The 19,999-nt window shown below is 53.1% G+C and overlaps 1 protein-coding gene across 5 annotated transcripts in view; it reads right to left on the bottom strand.

Annotated features, from left to right (window-relative positions):
- Positions 1-19,999, bottom strand: part of SRGAP3 (SLIT-ROBO Rho GTPase activating protein 3) — a 67,723-nt gene that overhangs the window by 18,521 nt on the left and 29,203 nt on the right. For all 5 annotated transcript variants that reach the window (XR_015805946.1, XR_015805945.1, XR_015805947.1 and 2 more), the window contains exons 3-9: positions 16,600-16,762; positions 11,930-11,992; positions 7,641-7,826; positions 6,204-6,332; positions 1,126-1,347; positions 588-689; positions 167-364 (exon numbers count right to left, since the gene is read on the bottom strand). Coding sequence is in view for 2 of the 5 variants with exons in the window: in XM_088171216.1 (XP_088027342.1) it covers positions 167-364; positions 588-689; positions 1,126-1,347; positions 6,204-6,332; positions 7,641-7,826; positions 11,930-11,992; positions 16,600-16,762 (1,063 nt within the window). In the remaining 3 variants the exon portion in view is untranslated. The remainder of the gene's footprint in view (positions 1-166; positions 365-587; positions 690-1,125; positions 1,348-6,203; positions 6,333-7,640; positions 7,827-11,929; positions 11,993-16,599; positions 16,763-19,999) is intronic.

Here is a 19,999-nt window from a genome sequence, read left to right as displayed (position 1 = left end):
CTATGCAGTGCCCTGCCACTGAAATGCATTCCAGACCCAGATCTGACAGAAGACAAGTACTTAAAGAGACTGAATTGGTTCTTGCTCTTCACTAATGAGCACTTAACTGGGCCTCAGCCCCGGCAATTAATGCCCCATGTCCTGTATGGCCTGAGCTGAGACTCACAGTGAAATAGAACATTTCAGTCTCCTGCTGGTTGGCTCTCCTCTTGGCAATGTTGATTTTGCTCATGTAGGTCTCTGATGCAGCTGATTTGACCGACTCAGTGGAGCGGCTGTGCTGGAAGGCATCTGAAACATCAAAATCTTCCACTGTCAGCATGTCCTGCAAGGTCTGCATGGTGGCATCCAGCGTTTTCCGAACCTGGCAGAAACAGGACAGCGTGGGTTTGGGGCAGACTGGGGGGAGGACACATCTTGAGCCAAAACAATCAGTCAGCAGGCAGCTCCCGAGCCCTGGGCTAGCTCTGCCTGTGGTCTGTGGGCCCTTCCAGCCCTGCCACGGGAGGGGCTCCACACCTGAGCACACCTGGAGGGCTGCAGTGCAGAAAGGCTCAGCAGTGCTGCCCACAGAGCTGAGCTCTTACCTCTTCATTCTCGATCTTGAGGGTGGCCAGCCGAGACTGCAGCTGGTGGTACCTCATCAGCAGCTCGGTCTGCACGGGCTGCTGGGCGCTCACCTGGCACACCTGAGACAGGAGACATTGCACGGGTCATGCACGGACCAGACACACATGTCCATAGCCTCAGCACTCCCTGCAGCCCCCACAGCTCCTGGCAGCCCCCAGAGGGGCTGTGCTGCCGTGTGTCCCATCAGCAGCGCCCTGGGCCCGGGCCAGCACCGAGTGTTTTGCTCAGCACTCGGCCCTGTCCCAATTAGAGCAGATTAATCACAGCTCCCCCAGCAGATCCGGGGGGCAGAGAGAGCCAAAGCACGGGCTCCCTAATTGGGAGAGACACAGAGTGAGAGGCAGCCTGAAAGGAGGAGCCCTAACGAGCCAGGAGCCCCATTAGCAAAGGGAACACCAGGAGCGGTGTGTGAAGGCAGCAGGGAGGGGTAAGGAGTCAGGAGCAATCGCTCAGCGATGCTTCAGAGGAGGGGCAGCCCCGAGGCGAGCAGGTTACCTCATCCCCCATGTGGGGCTGGAACTCGAACTTGAGCGGGGGGCAGAAGACCTGGTTGCACATGTCCATGACGCTGTGCTTGTCGCTGCGCGCGTCCAGGCTGTCCACGGCGTTCTCGATGACGTCCAGCCCCTCGTGGCGCGACGTCTCCAGGTTGTACTCGGCAGACAGGTACGTCCTGAACGTCCTGGCAAGGCTGGCGTGGAAGCCCAGGTCACAGCACTGGCAAACACAGAGGAGGGGCTGCTCGCACACACACACGCGCGCTCCCAAACCACGCCACGAGGTTCTCAAGCACGGGTGACGCTGAAGCAAGGTGTGGCAGAGGGCACCTGCAGTGTGTGCACACCCTGCTCTGGCCTGGGCACCTGCCTGCCTCCCCCATGGAGCAGCTGCTCATGGTGCTGCTCACTCTCATGTCTGTCTTGGGGAAAATGATAAAGCCTGGAGTTAATGCCTAAAAAATACCGTATTTTAGACAAAAACCTGGTTTTAGACATTGTCCTCACTATAACCGAATTTGGCATGTCGAGTGTCATGCCAGCACAGGGATTTGCTGCCCTGAAAGCTCCATCAGAGCTGAGCAAGTCCAACCTGTGACCAATCCCCACCTTGTCACCCAGCCCAGAGCACTGAATGCCACATCCAGCTATTCCCTGAACACCTCCAGGCATGGAAACTCCACCACCTCCCTGGGCAGCCCGTTCCAGTGTCTGACAACCCTTTCCATGAAGAAATACCTCCTGAAATTCATACTGATAAACTCGAAGTGAAATCCAAAATCTCGGTTGGTGCCACAAGCGGCTCCAACCCAAGCAGGCGTCCCTTGGTCTGTGCCGATGTGAGGAGACACTGCTCAGCTCACATCACATCACAGCAGGGCTGTGCTTGCCTCAGCCCCTGCTAAAAACACAGCAGCAAAGCTCCACTGGGCCAACTCCCAGCCCCACCGCCCCTCCTAGTCTTTGAAAGCTGTGAAAATCCATGGGCAATAACAAGGAGCTTTGTAAAAACGATTGAATTGTCACAGCCCCCCATTTACCCTGCTTCTATTTAGCTTCTAATCACATTAATTGAGAGTATGGGCAGTTATGGACTGGCATAGACCTGTCTTAAAAAAATCAACAAGCAACACAAAAAAGGTAAAGGGTGAATTTCCATTTGCTGCTTGGGGCAAAACCTCGTTCTGTGCTGGAAGCCTTTCCCATGAGACAGTTCCAGCATGAATACCCTCCAACCACTCCAGGCTGTGCACAAACCCCAGAGCTGAACAATGCAGCCAAGGGGCTGCCACACACACAGGGCAGGGAGCAGGGCTGGCAGCCTGTGCCAGCACTGGGGGAGCAGCAGCACTGCTGCCATGACCAGCTGTGCCCTGGTCCCTGTGCCCAGCCCCTCACATCACAGCTCCTTTGCTACGACCAACAGCACCAGCAGGAAATATCTGCCACTGCTCCAGGGTGAGAATTCCCAAAGCACACAAAACTGAGCCAGCACGAGGCAAAGCACTGAATGCCACAGAACCCAAGGAGAGGGGCTCGGGGCGTTGCCAGCTGCTTTTAGGACCAATTTCCAAATTCCATGTGAAATGTTTCCCTTTTTTTGCTGCTGGACTCGCACTGAAGCTGGTGGTGATTTGCAGTGCCCAGAAATCAGCTGCTCCTGAAAGCCAGGGCAGGCACTTCCCACACACTCTGCAGCCCTTGAAGTCCCTGGAGAGCAGCACCGAGCTGGCTGCTTCACACACGGCTGCCCAGAGAAGAAAAGACAGAGCAGGGACTTCCACACAATTCCCAGGGGAACACACAATGGGGAGGGGAGAAGAAAAAGGAAGGAAAAAAAGACTTCAAACCGATGCTCCCAGCCCCAGAACAAATGGCATTTTCTCACCCCTCTCATCCCTTTGATGGCAAATAAATTAGAACCACAAATAATGATCCCCAGCCCTTCTGCAGTGCCTTTCATCTGCCAAGCTCAGAGCTCCCCAAGCATTAATCCATCACGTCTGGTAACACCCTGCAAGGGCTGGGAACATCCCAGAGCTCAGCCTGAGAAACCAACCAGCACGTTTGGCCAAAACACCATGGAAGCAGCCAAACACCTGGGGGCCTCCCTCTGACACCTGGGGGCCTCCCACCGACACCTGGGGGCCTCCCACCGACACCTGGGGGCCCCCCACAGACACCTGGGGGCCTCCCACCGACACCTGGGGGCCTCCCACAGACACCTGGGGGCCTCCCACCGACACCTGGGGGCCTCCCTCTGACACCTGGGGGCCTCCCACCGACACCTGGGGGCCTCCCACAGACACCTGGGGGCCTCCCACAGCCCAGCCCAGAGCAGCAGCAGGGGCAGCCCCGGGCACAAGGAAATGCACTCAGGGCTCTGTGGCTCCAGCAGCTTCGAGTCTCTGCTGTCTGGGAGGCTGAACCTGCACATGGGCCAGGCCCAAGCCTCACCTGAGCGAGTGGAACCCTGGAGTAACACCTGAGCACCTGGGTGCCCTGTAAGCTCCTCCTTCACCCCCTGCTCCACAGGACCAGCACTGCCTGCAAACCAGGAGCCCAACTCATTCACTCTGCTCTGTTCCCTCTTTTCTGCCCTTTTTTCTTTTTTTTAATATTATGCATTATTTTTAATTATATGCACAATATATAATAATTATATGCCTATTTTAATTTCTGGCCTCTACTTTCTTGATGCTGCCTCAAAACCCAGAGCTGTGCTGAGCAGCAAGTAAATCACAGAATCCCAGAATCGTTTCTGTTGGGAGAGACCTTAAAGATTATCCAATTTCAACTACCCTGCCATGATCAGGGACACCTTCCACTAGCCCAGGTTGCTCCAAGCCCTGTTCAACCAGGCCAGTAAAGCCAACTGAGGATTTTTGGCATAACTGTATCAACTGCTGTTTCTGCTCCCTAACTTGACTCAGCTAATTTTTCCAGGGACCAAGCAATTTGACAGCTCCATGTAATGCTGAATTTCCTCAGAGTTCCCCTCCTTGTTTGTCTCACATTCAGCAAACACTAATCCTGAGGGAAGCTGCTGTTGGAGAAGGACTCAGAGGGGCTGCACACGTTTTGCCAGATCAGTTTGTATGGACACTGACTGTTCCATTTTCTCTGCTCAATCCAGTGAGATCTTTCATGTGACCACTTCAAACTACCTTGCAGCCATTTCCCACAGAACTCCAGAGGGATGGATAAGGAGCTTTATCTCCTCTTCACATACATGGCCAAAAAGATTAACTTGGTGACAGAGTTAATGACAGAAAGAAGAGAAGCGCAGCGTTTAAAGAGATGCACGTGTCACCCGAGGAGGAGGAGGAGGCCCCAAGGGGCACAGCCAGCCCAAGGATAATTTGATCTGTGTCTGTATTCTTCCCTTCCCTTCCAGGACAAAACACAAGGCCACTGGAGACCAGGGCAGACAGCTCCTCTGATGGGCTTTAGCTGCCATTAGGCACAGCCCGGGAGGGCTCCCACCCTGCCAGAGCAGCACGGCTTTGTCCCCAGCCAGTGATGCCCAGGCTGTGCCTAGGAGATGCCCCTGAGGCACTGGGGTTTGGGGAAACACGGGAAATTTGGGGTGGAGTGGCTGTGCAGGGTCAGGTTTGTGTGACATCAGCAGCTGAATTAGTGCTGGAGATGGAGGCCGTGTGACCCCCCCGTGTCCCAGCCCGGGCACCCCTCACCATTCCCGGCTGGAGCAGGGTGCAGGAGCCAGGGCAGCCAGCTGGGCTCTGCTGTCCCCAAAGGGCCCAGCCGTCCTGCACAGAGCCCTCCAGCACCACTGGGCTCATTCCTCCTGGAGCCCTGCTTGCCTCACCCCTGCAAAATACACTGAGCTCGTAAAAAAGCCTGCTCACATCAACTGCTCTGCCTTTGAGGATACAGGACAGCCTCAGCTCACACATCCAAGACTTTGTTCCTTTGGTGAATAGAATTTATAATCGGGGAAATTTCACTGCTCCACGATAAAGATGCTTTAGCTGAAGTCCCCGAAGGGATCCTGGAGTGCAGGAGAAATGCCATCTGCTGACTCCAGTGGAAGTGTCAGGGAGGAAATAAAACTTGGGAAGAATAACATAAACAGACAGAGCTAAAATGGAACTCAGCAAATCTCCAGAAAATCAAAGTTCAAAAAACTCCACAGAAGTAAGTCTTCTTGCTTAAAAAGTAATTAAACAAAAGAAAGAGGGAATATACACCATAAAAGCAGAAAGCCTGCAGAGAAATCAAGATGCTCTCACACCTCATCATTCAAATGTCTCCACAATCAACTTATTTGTTTTTTAACACATCTTCAATAACAAAGAGAACAAAAGGGACATAATGAAAAGTATTTTATCATGTATCAAAATCTTGAAGTCATCAGGGGTTTTGTATCAGACTTACTTTAATTCTCAGAAGTGTAACCACATGCTAATGAGCTAGGAAAGGAGGTAAACACTTAAGCAGCTTTTTAAATTGTACATTCAGGTAATGATGGTAACTCAGTGCCTCAAGCTCAGCTATTTATGCACTTACTGAGGCAACTCCAGCAGGAAGAACCTGCACTGTGCAATCTACACGCTGTGGGATGCCCGTTAAAGGAAGAAGCAGAAATCCCTTCTCTGGGTGAATCCCTTCTCTCAATCACCTCCCAGCAGTCTGCAGGAGTCCCCAGGGCTCAGCTCCTGCCCTCAGCCATTCCCTGCAAGGAGCACCAGGACAGAGCCCTGCAGGTGCCTTCCCCAGCCAGGACAGCACTGCCACCAGTCCTGAACCACCACCAGAGTCACCAATAACAGAAAGAAAAAACCCCTCTGTTCCAGCACCAAAACCAAGGCCGTGTCTGACCTTGGGAAGCTTTCCCTGTCTCAAACACAGACTGACCAAAGGGCCAAGAAGAAAGCTCAGCATCACCTGGCTCACCCCAAGGCAAATCCAATGCACAGGACACCTTCAGCCCCAGTAAAGAATACCCTAAAGCCCCCCCAGACAGCAGCACAGGAGGGCAGGGCACAGCAGGGCACAGCAGGGCACAGCAGGGCAGCTCAGAGCTCAGGCAGGCTCTGGCACAGGCAGACTCACGTCGATGAGGTCGGACACGTCGTGGATGTAATATTTGCTGACGGCGGCGTTGGTGGCTGCCAGGTTCAGCAGGTAGTCGTTCCTGGCTTTTGTACACTTCAGCTTGTTCTCAGAATACTTGGCTTGTCTCTGAAAAAGCAGAATGCAGTGTCAGAGCACAAACAGGATGGCACTGGCACAGTTTCTCCTGCCACAGAGCCCCACGGCACCCTGCAGCCTGGCTGTGACGAGGTAATTACCAAAGTTGGTGTCTGATATGAAAACAGGGACCTTGCCAGGGTGGAGGAGATCCCATCTGAGCAGCCCTCACACTGTCAGCCAGCCACGATGAGTGCATCCTGCCCAGAGCTACTTGGAACTCTGAGCACAGCTGCTGCTGGGGATTTTGGCTTCAGTCAAAACCAGAGGGCCAAATTTCCCCCCCAGAAATGCTGACATATGTTTGGACTTGCTCCAGATGTGTGCAGCTGTATCAAAGTGGAATCTGGCCCAGAGGCCCAAGCTACACAACTCAGAACAGGACCCAGAATTCAAAACTGTAGGAAAGCAGATGTGCTCCAGATCTGGGACATCTGCTCAGGCAGATCCCTGCTCTGAAGGCTGAATCAAAAGATTAACCCTTCTGAGAAGTTCACAGTTAGAAATGTCCCATGGCTGGGTGCACCAGCAAGCAACTGCATCCTGCTGGGGAAGCTCTCTCCTTTTCTCCAAAATGAACATAAAAACTTGAGGAGATCCTGAGACCTGGGAGATTTGCTGAGGCCAGAATGGCACAAAGTGTTTTGCTTAGCAAATCCATCTAAATAGTGCACTCTCACTCCCAGACACTCTACAGAGGAAGAACACTGGTATTTTATAGATCCAGCTATTTTTTCACAACCAGGAGTCAGTGCCTGAGTGAATCCAAGGCTGTTGCTCGTTTTTAAAAGCACATCTTTAAAGAACACACCACAAACTCCAGTCTCCCAGAGCAGGGGCTGGTGTCCACACCAGGATCCATCACCACACCAATCCTGGTGCCCAGCCCTCCCTGGGGCCTCTCAGGTCCCAGCTGGCACAGCCAGGTCCCCACCACCCCTCCCTGTCCCAGGAGCCATCCAAGGCCCCTCCAGCTGCCTGTCTCAGCTCTCCCTGCACAGTCACAGCCAGGAAGGGGCCACGGGTGGCCCCGTGGCTCCTGTGCAGGTCCAGCACCCTGTCCGGGGCTGCACTGCCCATCCCTGTCCTGCCATCCTCACTCTGAGTCCATCCAGCTCCAGGAGCTGCTCCTGGCCCTTCTCCACCCTTGTGATGGTCTCCCAGCAGAACAAGCACACCAGCCTTCCCAAACCCTCCCCAGGACACAGGAACGGCCTCCCAGACAGAGACAAGGCTGGAGCCAAGCCCTGCTGCCCCAGGGAGCCCCAGCCCAGCTCCTCCTCCTTCCCCCTCACCCACCTTCTCCTTCATCTTCTCAATTTTCTTGACGGAGCTGCGCCGCTGTGGCCGCTCCTCGTGTCGCAGCAGGTTCACACTGATGTCCCCCGACTTGTTGAACTGCTTCTCCTCCTGCTTCTCTGCCTCCTTCAGCTTGCTCTCAGCACTGATGCTCTCTGCATGGTACATGTGGTAGGTCTTCATCACCTGCAGGCACAGGAGGTCATGAGCCACCTTCTCCTGGTGACCCACAGCACGACACAGCAGCAGCCCTGGGCAGGGCAAGGGGGCACTGGGGCACTAAGGGACAAAGTGGGGAGGAAAGCCTGAGAGATTCATCCCACCCCAGCCCTATTTCTAGAGGCCCCAGGCTGGTGTAAGAACTGTGGTGACACTCGGTCCCACTGTGGAGACGTGATCCAGCACACAGCTGCAGTCACAGAGCACTGCATGCCCTCCAACAGGGAAATAAGGAACAACCTCAGAGCTCTGCACTTGGGATAAGGGTCTGTGAGGGAGGCCACAGTCACCCTGAACTCCCTTCTGACCCTCTGCTCCTGCCCTGGGACTTGCTGAGCCATCACACACCCCCTGCTCTGCCATTCAGACAGCAGAACCATCCAGAAGTGGAGCAGCTGCAGTTCCCAGGCAGAAATGGGGTTTGGCTCCTGTCACCACCTGCTGCCCCCCTTGCTGCTGCCAGCAGGCACAGGCAGTGCCAGGAGAGGTGCAGCAGCTCCTTGTCCTTCTCACTGCAGAGCCAGGAGAGATGATGCTGATCCTGGAACACTGACAGGCAAAACTTCCACCACAACCTTCCCTTTCAGAACAAGAGCCCAAAGGGCACGCTGCATCATTTTAACAGAGCTGGCAAGAGGGACACATCTGCTCCTCTCTCTTTATGCCTTTAGTCACACTGTCCCCTTCCATCATCTCCCTTTGGGATGTGGATGATTTATTTCACATTGCCTTGACACAGCCCACAGTGCACAACTGCTCAGTGCCTTCAGCCTCAGCAGGGCTGGGACCTGCAGCCTGGGACACACTGGGACATGCTGGGACACACTGGGACGGGCTGCCCGAGGCCCAAGGGTTAACACAGAGCAGGAACTACAAATGCAGGGCATTTTTACACACGGCTTAATGAAGAAAACACAGAGTTTCCTCAGCTGCAGCTGTCAGCAGGAGTGTTTGACTTGGAGCAGGTCAGGCTGAGCCACATGATCCCTCCTCCTGCCAAGCACAACCCTCAGCTGCTGCAGGCTCCCAGTGCTGCATCCACAAACCTGCCACTGCAGGGAGATCCACTGCAGGGACATCCCATCCCATCCCATCCCACCCCACCCCATCCCATCCCACTGCAGGCACAGGCAAGGGGCAGTGAGCAAAGGCTCCTGCTGCATTTCCAAACCCTGCAAATCCTTAGCACAGATTCCAGCCACGTATTTCAAACTGCCTTTTCTGCAGTGAATGTCACAGGACACACATAAACCAGATGATTCCTGGGGATTTCTTAAAGAGAAAGACCAGAGGGTTCCACTGAGCCCTCCTCATCCTCACCACCTACATCTTTTTGTGGAACACACAGAGGGAAGTGAAAAAGCCAAGTGCTGCATACCAGGGCTTCAGGCAGTAAGAGGAAAGGTTTCTGCAGCACTCAGGCCCTGACACAACATGACAGAGAAGTCCAACGAGTAACAGAGGTCTAAATTGCAGGATTTTTGTGAAGTCTAAAGGTCGTGGGACAGTTACCCAACCAAAACAGACACCTTAAACAGCTCACTGTGCTCCTCACCAGCTGCCCTGCCACACAGCTCCCTCCTGGAAATTCACAGGATATTTCTGTTTAATTCCTCCCTTAATTTTGGCCGGGGCCAAGCTGCAGTGCAGCAATCAGCCCCTGATCTGCAATTCCCTGGTGCCATCTCGGTGCCTGCAATCAAATCCCACTGTCCCTGGCCTGCATTGCTGTGACACAAAGACAAACTGCCACAGCTGTGTCCCAGGGATCCTTCCTGCAAATCAGTTCATTAGCTGCAGCCAAGGAGGAAAAATATGTTCCAATGTTCATTAGTTATTTAACAACACGAGTTGTGTTTTCCATATTAATTACATGTTCTGGATAAAGGCTGTTGCCAAAATACTGCCTGTAAATGGCACTGCTGGCAGTGTGCAGCTCCAAGGGCTTTGTTCTCCTCCACAGCTCATCCCCAAGGCTCTGACCCAGCAGAGGAGCCAGAGCAGAAATGGGGTGGCCGTGTCAGGCACAGGCTCAGGTCCCCTCAGCCTTTACCTTCACCAGCTCCAGCTGGTGCCTCTCTGCTGGAATCCATAAGGAGCAACCAAAGGAACAAAGCTGGCTTTAATTCACAGCTGAACTATTTCTGCACAAAACCATTCACAAGCATCTCCACTTCAGAATGAAAGTCATCACTTCTGTTTTGATTAAAATCAGTGTGGCTTTGGTTCTCTGCATACAGAGTCCACAGGGTGACTTGCATCAGAACAGCCACAAGGCTGAGTTAAAATCAATGTGGTTGTTTTGGCTTCAGTTTGAGACAGTGCATGCCTGAGCAGCCTGAAAAAAACCTGTAGTTTCCACCCAGTGCACAGAATTCCCCTCAGAGAGGCTTAAAAAGCAGCCTTGCCAGGGCATGGATGAGCTGTGGTAAAGGCCTGGCCAGAGGCAGGAAAATCGACTTCCCAGTGCTGACAGCAGCCAAGGGACATTTCTGCAGAAGCAGCAGCCTGGTGTCCTGTGAGCCAGGCCCTGCTCCTGAGCCTGGCTTTGCCAGCAGCCACAGCTCCTGTGCTGCCCAGGACACAGCAGCAGCTCAGCCCCAAAGGTGTCCCCAGCACCCCTGAGCCAGGGGACACCCGGGCACCACTCTGTGACCAGCAGGAGCTGCTGGCACCAAGCCCACGTGAGGTGACCCTGAGTGCCCACAGGATTTTACTTTGTGCTTTTGAACCCCGTGTGTCCCTGCCCTGCTCCATGGGTGACACAGCCTGTGTGTTATCCCAGCAGCAGGGCTGAACACAAACACACAGCTCCTCCAGCTGCTCCAGTTTCACCATTCCAACCAGTCTGCTTCACCATTCCAGCCCATTTGCTCAGCACAGGGAGCACAGCAGTGGATGGGAGGAATCTCAGTTCTGTGAGGACGAGCAGAATTGCCCAGTGTGCTCCTCCCTGGGCACTCTGAGCCCCCCAGTGACCCCAGTGTGTCCCTGGGGGATGGCCCTGGCCCCTGGCTGGGCTCAGAGCACACTGACCAGTGCAGTCCAGGTCAGCCCAGCCCCTGTTAGCCTTTCCTTGGTTTGCATCTGTCGTGCTGCTGCTGTAATTAATCTTAATTAGTCACCACCCCTAACGCAGCTTGTGACATTCAACCATCAACAATGCACTCCCAAATCTCACACAAGCTTTTTAATCTGATCTGCTGTCCACCCACACTGCAGGTCTCACAACAATCAAATCCTTCAACAGCCAATGCAGGAACAAACCTGTTAAGAGGAGATTTATGGCAGAAATTTCAAACACAATCATTCATGCTATGTTGTTTAGGCCTGTTTTTCAAAAAGATGAAATAGAATGATTGCTTAGAAATAAACCTACTGCAGTATTATTTATGTACCAGTTACAGATACAAGAAAAGAAAGCAAATATATTATATCTCAATTTGCCAACAAAAGGCAGGCTTTATATGGTTTTGTTGCTCCTAAACCACAAATAAAATAAATTTTTAAAAACCACTTGCTACAGGGCAAGAGGCAGCAGCAACACAAAGACTTTTAGTAGCCTGCAATGCAAACCTGCTTGGAGAGGCATGTCCTGACTAAGAGCACATGGTGTCACTGGGGGGCACAGACAGCTCTGCAGCCCAGGTGCTCCTCAGGCCACAGACAGAGCTGAGCCCGCCCAGGCAGAAGGTTCTGCATTCCCAGCAGAAGGTGATGTCCAGCCAAGCCCCAGGCACGGCTCACAGGAGCAGGGAGGTGTCTGAATAAACAAGCACAGCTCAGAGCCTGGGCAGGGCCAAAAGGTAACAGAGGTGTGGGAGCATCACAGGCACAGGGAGCACCCTGGACCACCCCAAACACCCCCAACACCCCCAGCACGGCCAAGGGAAGCAGCTGAGAGCCAGCCCTTGGCCTCGGGACATGCCAGCACTGCCACCAGCCCCAGGGAGCAGCCCCAGGGAGGATGGAGGGAGGGAAGGGCCAGGCTGCAGGAGCCAGGCACAGCCTCCTCAGAGGCTCTGCCAGTGCCTGTGCCCAGCAGGAATGGGGCATCAGCCCCAGCTCACCGTGTACAGCTCATTGGTGACCTTCTGCAGCTCCTCGTGCATCTGGAGACCAATCTCCTTGCTCTGCAGGACAAAAACAAGAAGAGGTGAGATTGTTATGCTCAAAACGTGCAGTTCTGAAAGGAAAATACATTTCAGAGGAATCATAAATGTGAATATGCAGCACAGTCTCCTGCAGTTTCAGAACTGCTGTGTGTTCATTTGAGGTTGGTGCTTGCCCATGGACCACCCAACCTGGGTTTCAGAGATCATGAGGAGGAATTTCACATCATTGAACTTATTTATCCTGCAAAACAGATCAATCTAAAATTACAGGCAATAGTGCTTTGTCCTTCCACTGGTAGAACTCATTCCCAGCCCCCAGCCAACTCCCCATTTGGGTATAACACACAACACTCCCCCAGTTTGGGGACTGGCTATCATCCAGTAGCCATTTGTGGCTTTGCAGCTCCCTGGATTGGCAGTCTCCAGCCCCACAGCATCACCTGTCCACCTGTCTTGATCTGAAACTCTCTGCTGCTCTGTGATTAAACACATCTGCTGCTGGATCTGAGATTTCCAGCCAATATTGGTATTTCAGAGCAAAGACTATCAGGGCTCCCCAGCTCTGGCATCCCAGATTCACATTTCCCTTGGCCATGACCCACCCACCCCCAGCTTCTCCTCAGTAGCTCATTTTCACTATTCTGACTGAACTGAGTCACCCAAAGCATCTCTGAAAAAGGGCATTACAAAATAGCTACACCACAGTTATATAATAAAGTTTCCAGTTTCACAACAGCAGCAGCCAAAGTTCAGCCAGCTGAGGAGACACTCGCTGCCAGTGAGGAACTCCTGGCACGCTCCTGTCTGCTGAAATCCCATTATCCCTGTGTTTTCCCTTCCCTTGCCAGCAGGACGAGGCAGAGGCAGCCACCAGCCTCCCCGAGCAGGGACACAGCCCTGCATGGAGGGGCCAGAGCACGGGGAGCTGCCCAGCACTGCAGATCAAACCAGCTCCTGCTGCACCCCTGCAGCTGGAGGTGCTGGGATGGGCTGGCCCTGCTTCCCTGCAATTACACCACAAATCTCTCCCTGGAATCTTCTTGGCTAGGAAATACTTATTATGGCTTGAAGATGTGTTTAAACTAAGTATAGACACCCCCCTCCTCCCTCCCCTAAACCAAACCAAAACAAAACTGAGCAGTTTCTTCCAGATTTCCTCAAATAACTCCAGGAAGTTTTGTGCACGTGGGCAGGGAAAACAACATTCCACCAGGCTGGGTGATGAGAGGAGCCCTGACACTGAAAGATCTTCTAACTGCAGTCCATGGGACAACCTGCATACTCTGAAAGTTTAATCCAGATCATTAGAAGTTGGACTTAAAACAAAGCCTGAAGCAAGGAGTCTGAAGGGTCAAAGTCCCACCCAGTAGCCACAGAGGCCATGAGCCAGGGGCAGGGTTCCCTGGGGTACACCTGCACAGGTAAAGAGCCACTGGCTCCCAGACACAAAACCCCACAGCTGGCCCTGCTGCAGGCAGCCAGGGGCTCTGGGACATGGCTGGGAGGCTCCAGCCTCCGAAAGAGCAGTGCCCACACTGAGCATGATGGAGCCTCTGCCAAGCAGCTGAAGGACTTGCCTGTCCTCCAAGAAATTATATTTGTGTGCTTACAGGAGACAACACCAAAACATCATTCCAGTTCCCTGGCACCATCCAAAAAACCCAAACTACAATTTAGCTGCCTCCTTTATGCCTCACATTCCTCCTAAAACCCACAGTTGTTCACTGAGACAGCAATGTCTTCAAGTTAGCAATTTATTAAAAATCCTGCCACTGCTGACAAAGTGTGGGAAGCAGCAGCATGGATGACTGGCAACAGAGAATATTTATTCTAAAGACAAAACAAGAGCTCCCATCCAGAGCTTCTTCATCCAACCTGCATCCAGGACAATGCAGCACGGGCTGTAATTAAATTCACTGTCACAGCACATAATTAAATCCCACGCTGGGGAATAACCCAGCACCCTTATTTTGGACATAGCAATGCTGTGTCTCAAATGTGCAATTTCCTGTATCCATACCTGGAAGAAGCATCAGCCTTCCTTCCCTCTGCCCCAGCAGAGGTGGGAGTGGAGCACACACCGGGCTGGCAATGGGTCCCTCACCCTGCTTTGGGTGTGCCAGGACACACTGTGAGCTTTCATGGAGCCAGTGACAGCAGAGTGAGGCAGATCCCTGCAGGGATCAGCATCTCCATTTCCTACCAGCAGCATCAACACGCTGGCCTCCATCTCTCCATGGACTCGTGCTGGGAGCTCCAGGGAAATCTGCCCAGCTGAGATTTCTTCTGCTGCTTTCCTCACACAACCACAGAATGGTTTGGCTTGGAAAGGCTCCCAGCACACACAGAGGAGGGGCTGGAGCTGCAGGAACAAACCCCAGTGCCTGGTGCAGTGATGGGTGACCCCAGCACTGCTAGGCTCCCCCAGGGAAGCCCAGCCCAGCACCCCACACCTTTCCAGGCACATTCCCACCTGCTGAGCAATTGCTCCTTAGTTCTGCTCATCCTGCACCCCTGAGCCCTCCCTGCTGGGATTGTTTACATTTACATAATGAATGCAGCAAACACAAAACCTCCTGGTTCCTTATGTCCCCACAGCGTGTCACAGGCCATTAATAAACTCTAGATGGGAAGAATTAAACGTGACATTTCTGGGAAAAAACCGTTACCCTAATTTACCATCAAAGAGCAATCTGCAGCACACCCAGCAGCTGAAGCACGAGTGTGGGTGCTTTAACCCTTCTGCAGCTGGGTTATCTGCCAGCAGCCTGCACAGCCTGGGCCTGGAGGGGGGCTTGGAGCTCTTCACCCACCACACTCCAAGCCAGACTGGACAGCACAGTGAAAGATCCCTCCTCTGAGCAGCCTCACAAGGCTGGGCCATGCTCCTGCTGCACCCTGCAGCCCCAGGTTCCCACTGAGCACTGCTGCAAGTGCAGCCTCACATCCCTTCAGACAAGGCGTGCCACAGGTTGAGAAAAATAAATAACCTGAATATGCCCAAAAGTGGCAGCCTCCCTGTCCACATGAAAGGCAAACATTGACACACAGTAAGTGCTTTCCCTGGTTTAGCTGAACATTATTCCCAGGGACAGGTAAGTCCAAGGAGCAAACACAGACACAGTGAAATCACAGATGCCCACAACTGCAAAGGTGCTGGCTCTGGCAGGCTGCACACAGAGCCACAGCAGCTCTCCTGGCAGGAGATGGAGGACAGGGAAACAAGGAGCAACCAGTTCTATCAAATTTAAATGTTGAGCCTTAGAAGGTGAAATTTAAGTTCAAACATGAGGGGAGATGGAACAACACCAAACACAAAGAAATAATTCTGCTGAATGGATGAAATACTTCACCATCCTGTCCTGGCTGAGGATTGATATACAACAGGAGAACACTCAGAACTCTGAATGTGTGTCCTTGTTTGCAAGCTGGCTGAATTCTTCCTGGGTTTCCAAATGAGACACACCATCCACAGACAGGGGCAGGGAAAGCAGAAGAATAGTTTAAATATAAATCTCAATAAACAGTTCAGAGCAAAATGCAAATGGGAGGAACATTTTGAGACAGAACTGGACTAAACAACATATACCAAATATGTCCATTTCTGGAGGGCAGGAGAACAGGAAAAGCCATGATATCCCACATCAAATCAGCCATCACAAACCCAGTGCAGTTTAATTTCTAGGTCAGATCTATAAACTAGAGGAAACTGGCCATAAAAATATCATATGAAATTTCTTCTCCAGTCAGGCTGAAATTTCAAGACAAGCCCTGATCATGAAGGTTCTCCTGCTGGAGAGGCAGGTGCCTGTGGCTCACCTGCTCCCTCACTACAGTCCCCAGATGAAAACAAGGTCACAGAGCCCACCCTCTGCTGGGACTCTGTGCTCTTACACACTCCTCACCCTCAATGAACAGTCCTGATCCACCTGACTGTGATTCTCAGAAGTCTCTCCTGCTCTTTTTTAATTTGGTCATCATTAATAATTCTGTATCATCAGCAAATTTTGTCATCTTACTATTCAGGTTTTTTCCAAATAATTTATTAGGAACTGCATTGGAACGCTCCTTCCCTTTTTTCCTCTCTTTTAACTAATCATTAATCTGGAAAACAACCCCTCTCTTTAAGAGCAATTCAAGAATTTCAGCTAAGTCCCTTTTCCAGTGAAGCTAATGACATGATATTCCCTGCACCAGCTAATGACATGATCTCTGGCTCCAGGGATCCAGGAAATACCTCCCCTGGATTTCTGGGGCATGACTCTGCCCCTCAGGAGGCCACACTGACTCCTTTCCTGTACCTGCCTCACAGCTGCCATCCTGCCCTTGAGCAGGTCCCACCCAACAAGCCTATTCTCTTCTGTTCTCTGAACCCCTCCAAGAAAAGTCACCACATTTGCACCCCTCACTTCTCTGGCACTGGCACTTTGAGCACCAGGTCCCACCTCACACTCCAGACTTGACAGGTCTAGGTCTCAGTTTCTGTAAAACTCCAGGATAAACACGACCTGGAGAGACTTTTACTGATAGTGCCTCGCAAGATTTGCTCTGCAGCATTTATGACAACTCTGTTTTAGACTGAAATTCCAGGGTGGGTGCCCGTGAAGCAAGGCTGCCCAGGTCACCTTTTTGAAGAGCCTGATGACATCCTCACTGATCTGGGACAGCCTCACGATGACATTGTTCATGAAGATGTCGTTCAGCGTGGCGTGGTCTCGGCTCTCCCGACGGGTCTGTGTCAGGACCAGGTACCAGCAGTTCACAGGGGAAAGGAGGTGCTGGTCTTTCCTAGACAATTGTGGAAAAGAACCCAAGAAGGTCACAAAGGCACACATTTTCCAATGAGCACATCCCCTCCCTGCCGTGCACAGTCACTGGGATTTGGGGTGTCACCTCTGCTTGCAGCTGTACCAGCACTGGCACTCAGGGACATCCAGGGCACACCAACAGCCCAGCCCCAGCCAGCCCCTTCCCAAACGGGGTGCTCTGGGACAGGGCACAGGAGCAGAGACATCCCTGCCCAGGGACAGAGTTCTGCTCATTGTCACCACTCACACCGTGGATGCAGCTGTCACTGCACTGCACAAGGGCCCTTTGCCACCAGTGCACTGTGCTGCTCCCAGTCCACTAAAAACTGCTCACGAAAGGGCTCTGCACCCATCGTGACCCCAGAGTGACTGTGCACAACATGAACACTCTCAGGTGTGCTGAGGGGACAGCGTGGACACCTCTGCAGGCACACACAGACAAACCAGCACGAGTCGTGGCCCTGGAGGCAGCACAGACATTGCCAGAGCCAGGGCTGGGCACAGCCTGCTGCACGTGGCCACACAGGGACAAAGGAGCTGAAGGGACTGCAAATGCTGAGTGTCACAGCCTCATCACAATAATGGCACACACGGGCAGCTGGGGAAACGCTGCAGGTCAGCCTGGTGAGGGCAGGTACTGAGGTACTGAGCAGTCTGGAGGAAAGGAAATGAATTAAGGGAGTCTCTGGATGTGGAATGGACAGCGAGGACCCAGCTGACCCGATTAGCACCAGCACTCGTGCCCAGTTCCTTCAGAACAGGGGAGAGCCACTTGTCACCTGTGGACACTGCACAGCAGCAGCTTCTAGAACTGTAGAAATGCTAACACTAATACTGCTGTGAGCTAATGGGTGAGGTCAGACACCCCCTGAACCTCTGTGGGCTCCATCTCTGAGCCAGGGCTCCTTACTGGCCAATCCCTTCAACTCCCTGCAGCATCCAGCAGCACACAACCAACACACAACAGTCAGATGCCAAAAGGACAGAGAGGATCTGAACAGCAACTCAGCAGCAGAGCTTGGCAAAGGCAGCAGTAAAGCCTCACACTGGAGAGACCAAGTAAACAGATTAAATGGGATTTAGTAATATGGAATAAATAGGATTTAGTAATGTAACAGCAAAAATCACTGCTCTTGCAGCTGAAACAGGAAAAAAATCTCCAGGGTTTAGAGGAAGAAACAGACTGTGAAGAGCCTGGGGCTGGGGAGGAGAAGGGCAGCAAGCAGGCAAAGCCCAGGCTCTGGGACAGGCACTGAAGAGCAGCTGCAGCCTTTGGCCACTGAACTGAACTACAAGAGTTTCATCTGGAACAAAGGGCACAGCTCCAGCTCAGAGACTGTCACAGATAGCACTGGCAGAAGGGACAGGGACAAACACGGTGGCCCAGGGAGCAAAGGTGGAGAGATCAGGCTGAGGAGCTGCAAGGAGAGCAGCCAGGACCAGCACTGGGTGCCAGTGCTGCCACATGGCCCTGGGGCACAGCCTGGGCCAGAACAGCCCCTGCTGGGCACAACCTGGGCCAGGAACAGCCCCTGCTGGGCACAGATTGCTCTAGTCACAGGGCATACAGGGCACACATCCCCAGGGCACACAGGGCACAGATTGTTCTGGGCACAGACTGCTCTGGTCACAGGGCACACATCCCCAGGGCACAGATTGCTCTGGGCACAGACTGCTCTGGGCAAAGGGCAGAGATTGTTCTGGTCACAGGGTACATATCCTGCTGGTCACAGGGCACACATCCCCAGGGCACAGACTGCTCTGGGCACAGGGCACACATCCCCAGGGCACACAGGGCACAGATTGCTCTGGGCACAGACTGCTCTAGGCACAGGGCACACATCCCCAGGGCACAGATTGTTCTGGGCACAGGGCACAGACTGCTCTGGGCACAAGGCACACATCCCCAGGGCACACAGGGCACCGATTGTTCTGGTCACAGGGCACACATCCCCAGGGCACACAGGGCACAGGGCACACATCCCCAGGGCACAGACTGCTCTGGGCACAGGGCACACATCCCCAGGGCACACAGGGCACAGATTGTTCTGGGCACAGCTCACGCTGCCCAGCGAGACCCGCGTCCCCGGCACTGCCGGCTGTGACAGGGGACACAACAACCCACAGCGGCCACGAGCACCCAAGGGTGACCCCCCAGAGCCCAGGCAGACACCTCTGGCCTGGCACACACACAGACCCCAGCCCCCAGCTGCAGTGGCCAGTGGCCTCCAGAGAGCCCTGAGGTCACTGCCAGCAGAACGGCACAAGCCATCCTCACCCCAGAGCAGTCACCTCCAAACTGAAATTCTGAGCCAAGTTTGTTTTTCTTTCTGTTTTTTTAAGACATTTTCTGTTTTAGCCAAATGTGGTTAAACTGAAAGTAAGCTACTTTTAAAAACATGTATTTACATATTCATGGATTTCACAATTGCATCACTGGTTTGATTCTCACACAATCCCAGGACTGAGTTCATATTTCCTACTTCAAAGTTTTGTTTCACAATATTTCCACTAAGGATCTGCCTCCCTCCAACACCACATAGCTAAGCACAGAAAAAACACATGCCTTACTGCAAATAAAGTGCAGTAAACTCCATTTCCAGAAACTGCTTCCAAGCCTGAGCCTGCCAGTGAGCCTGCACGAAACACACAGCACCTGGATAGCTGAGGACTGGGCTACACACAGAAACCAGAGTACAGACCAGCCCCACCACTGTGTGCACAATTAAATCATGGCTCAATTCAAGAGCCTTCAAAAAATCCACAAATTTGGCTCCTTCCTAGCCCCCAGTTCCTATTTTCATTGTATTGCTCAAGAAGTGTGCAGGAAGTGAACTCCACTCAGCACAGGTCAGTGATGCTGTGGTGGAAATCTTGGAAAAAGGCACATCCAGGTCCTCCTGTGAGCCCCACACAGGGATGGGACACACGAGGTCACTGCTGTCCCTATGGACTGGGCTGCCCCCAGTGGACTGGGCTGCCCCCATGGACTGGGCTGCCCCCCATGGACTGGGCTGCCCCCCATGGACTGGGCTGTCCCCATGGACTGGGATGCCCCCTATGGACTGGGATGCCCCCTATGGACTGGGATGTCCCCCATGGACTGGGATGCCCCCAGTGGACTGGGATGTCCCCATGGATTGGGCTGTCCCCATGGACTGGGATGCCCCCCACCACCCTCCAGTGCTCCCAGCAACCTCCACCCATCGTTTCACAG

Source organism: Sturnus vulgaris, chromosome 11, assembly GCF_052056855.1.
Source record: "Sturnus vulgaris isolate bStuVul1 chromosome 11, bStuVul1.hap1, whole genome shotgun sequence".
NCBI classification, from domain to species: domain Eukaryota; kingdom Metazoa; phylum Chordata; class Aves; order Passeriformes; family Sturnidae; genus Sturnus; species Sturnus vulgaris.
This window is presented reverse-complemented; position numbering and strand designations above follow the sequence as displayed.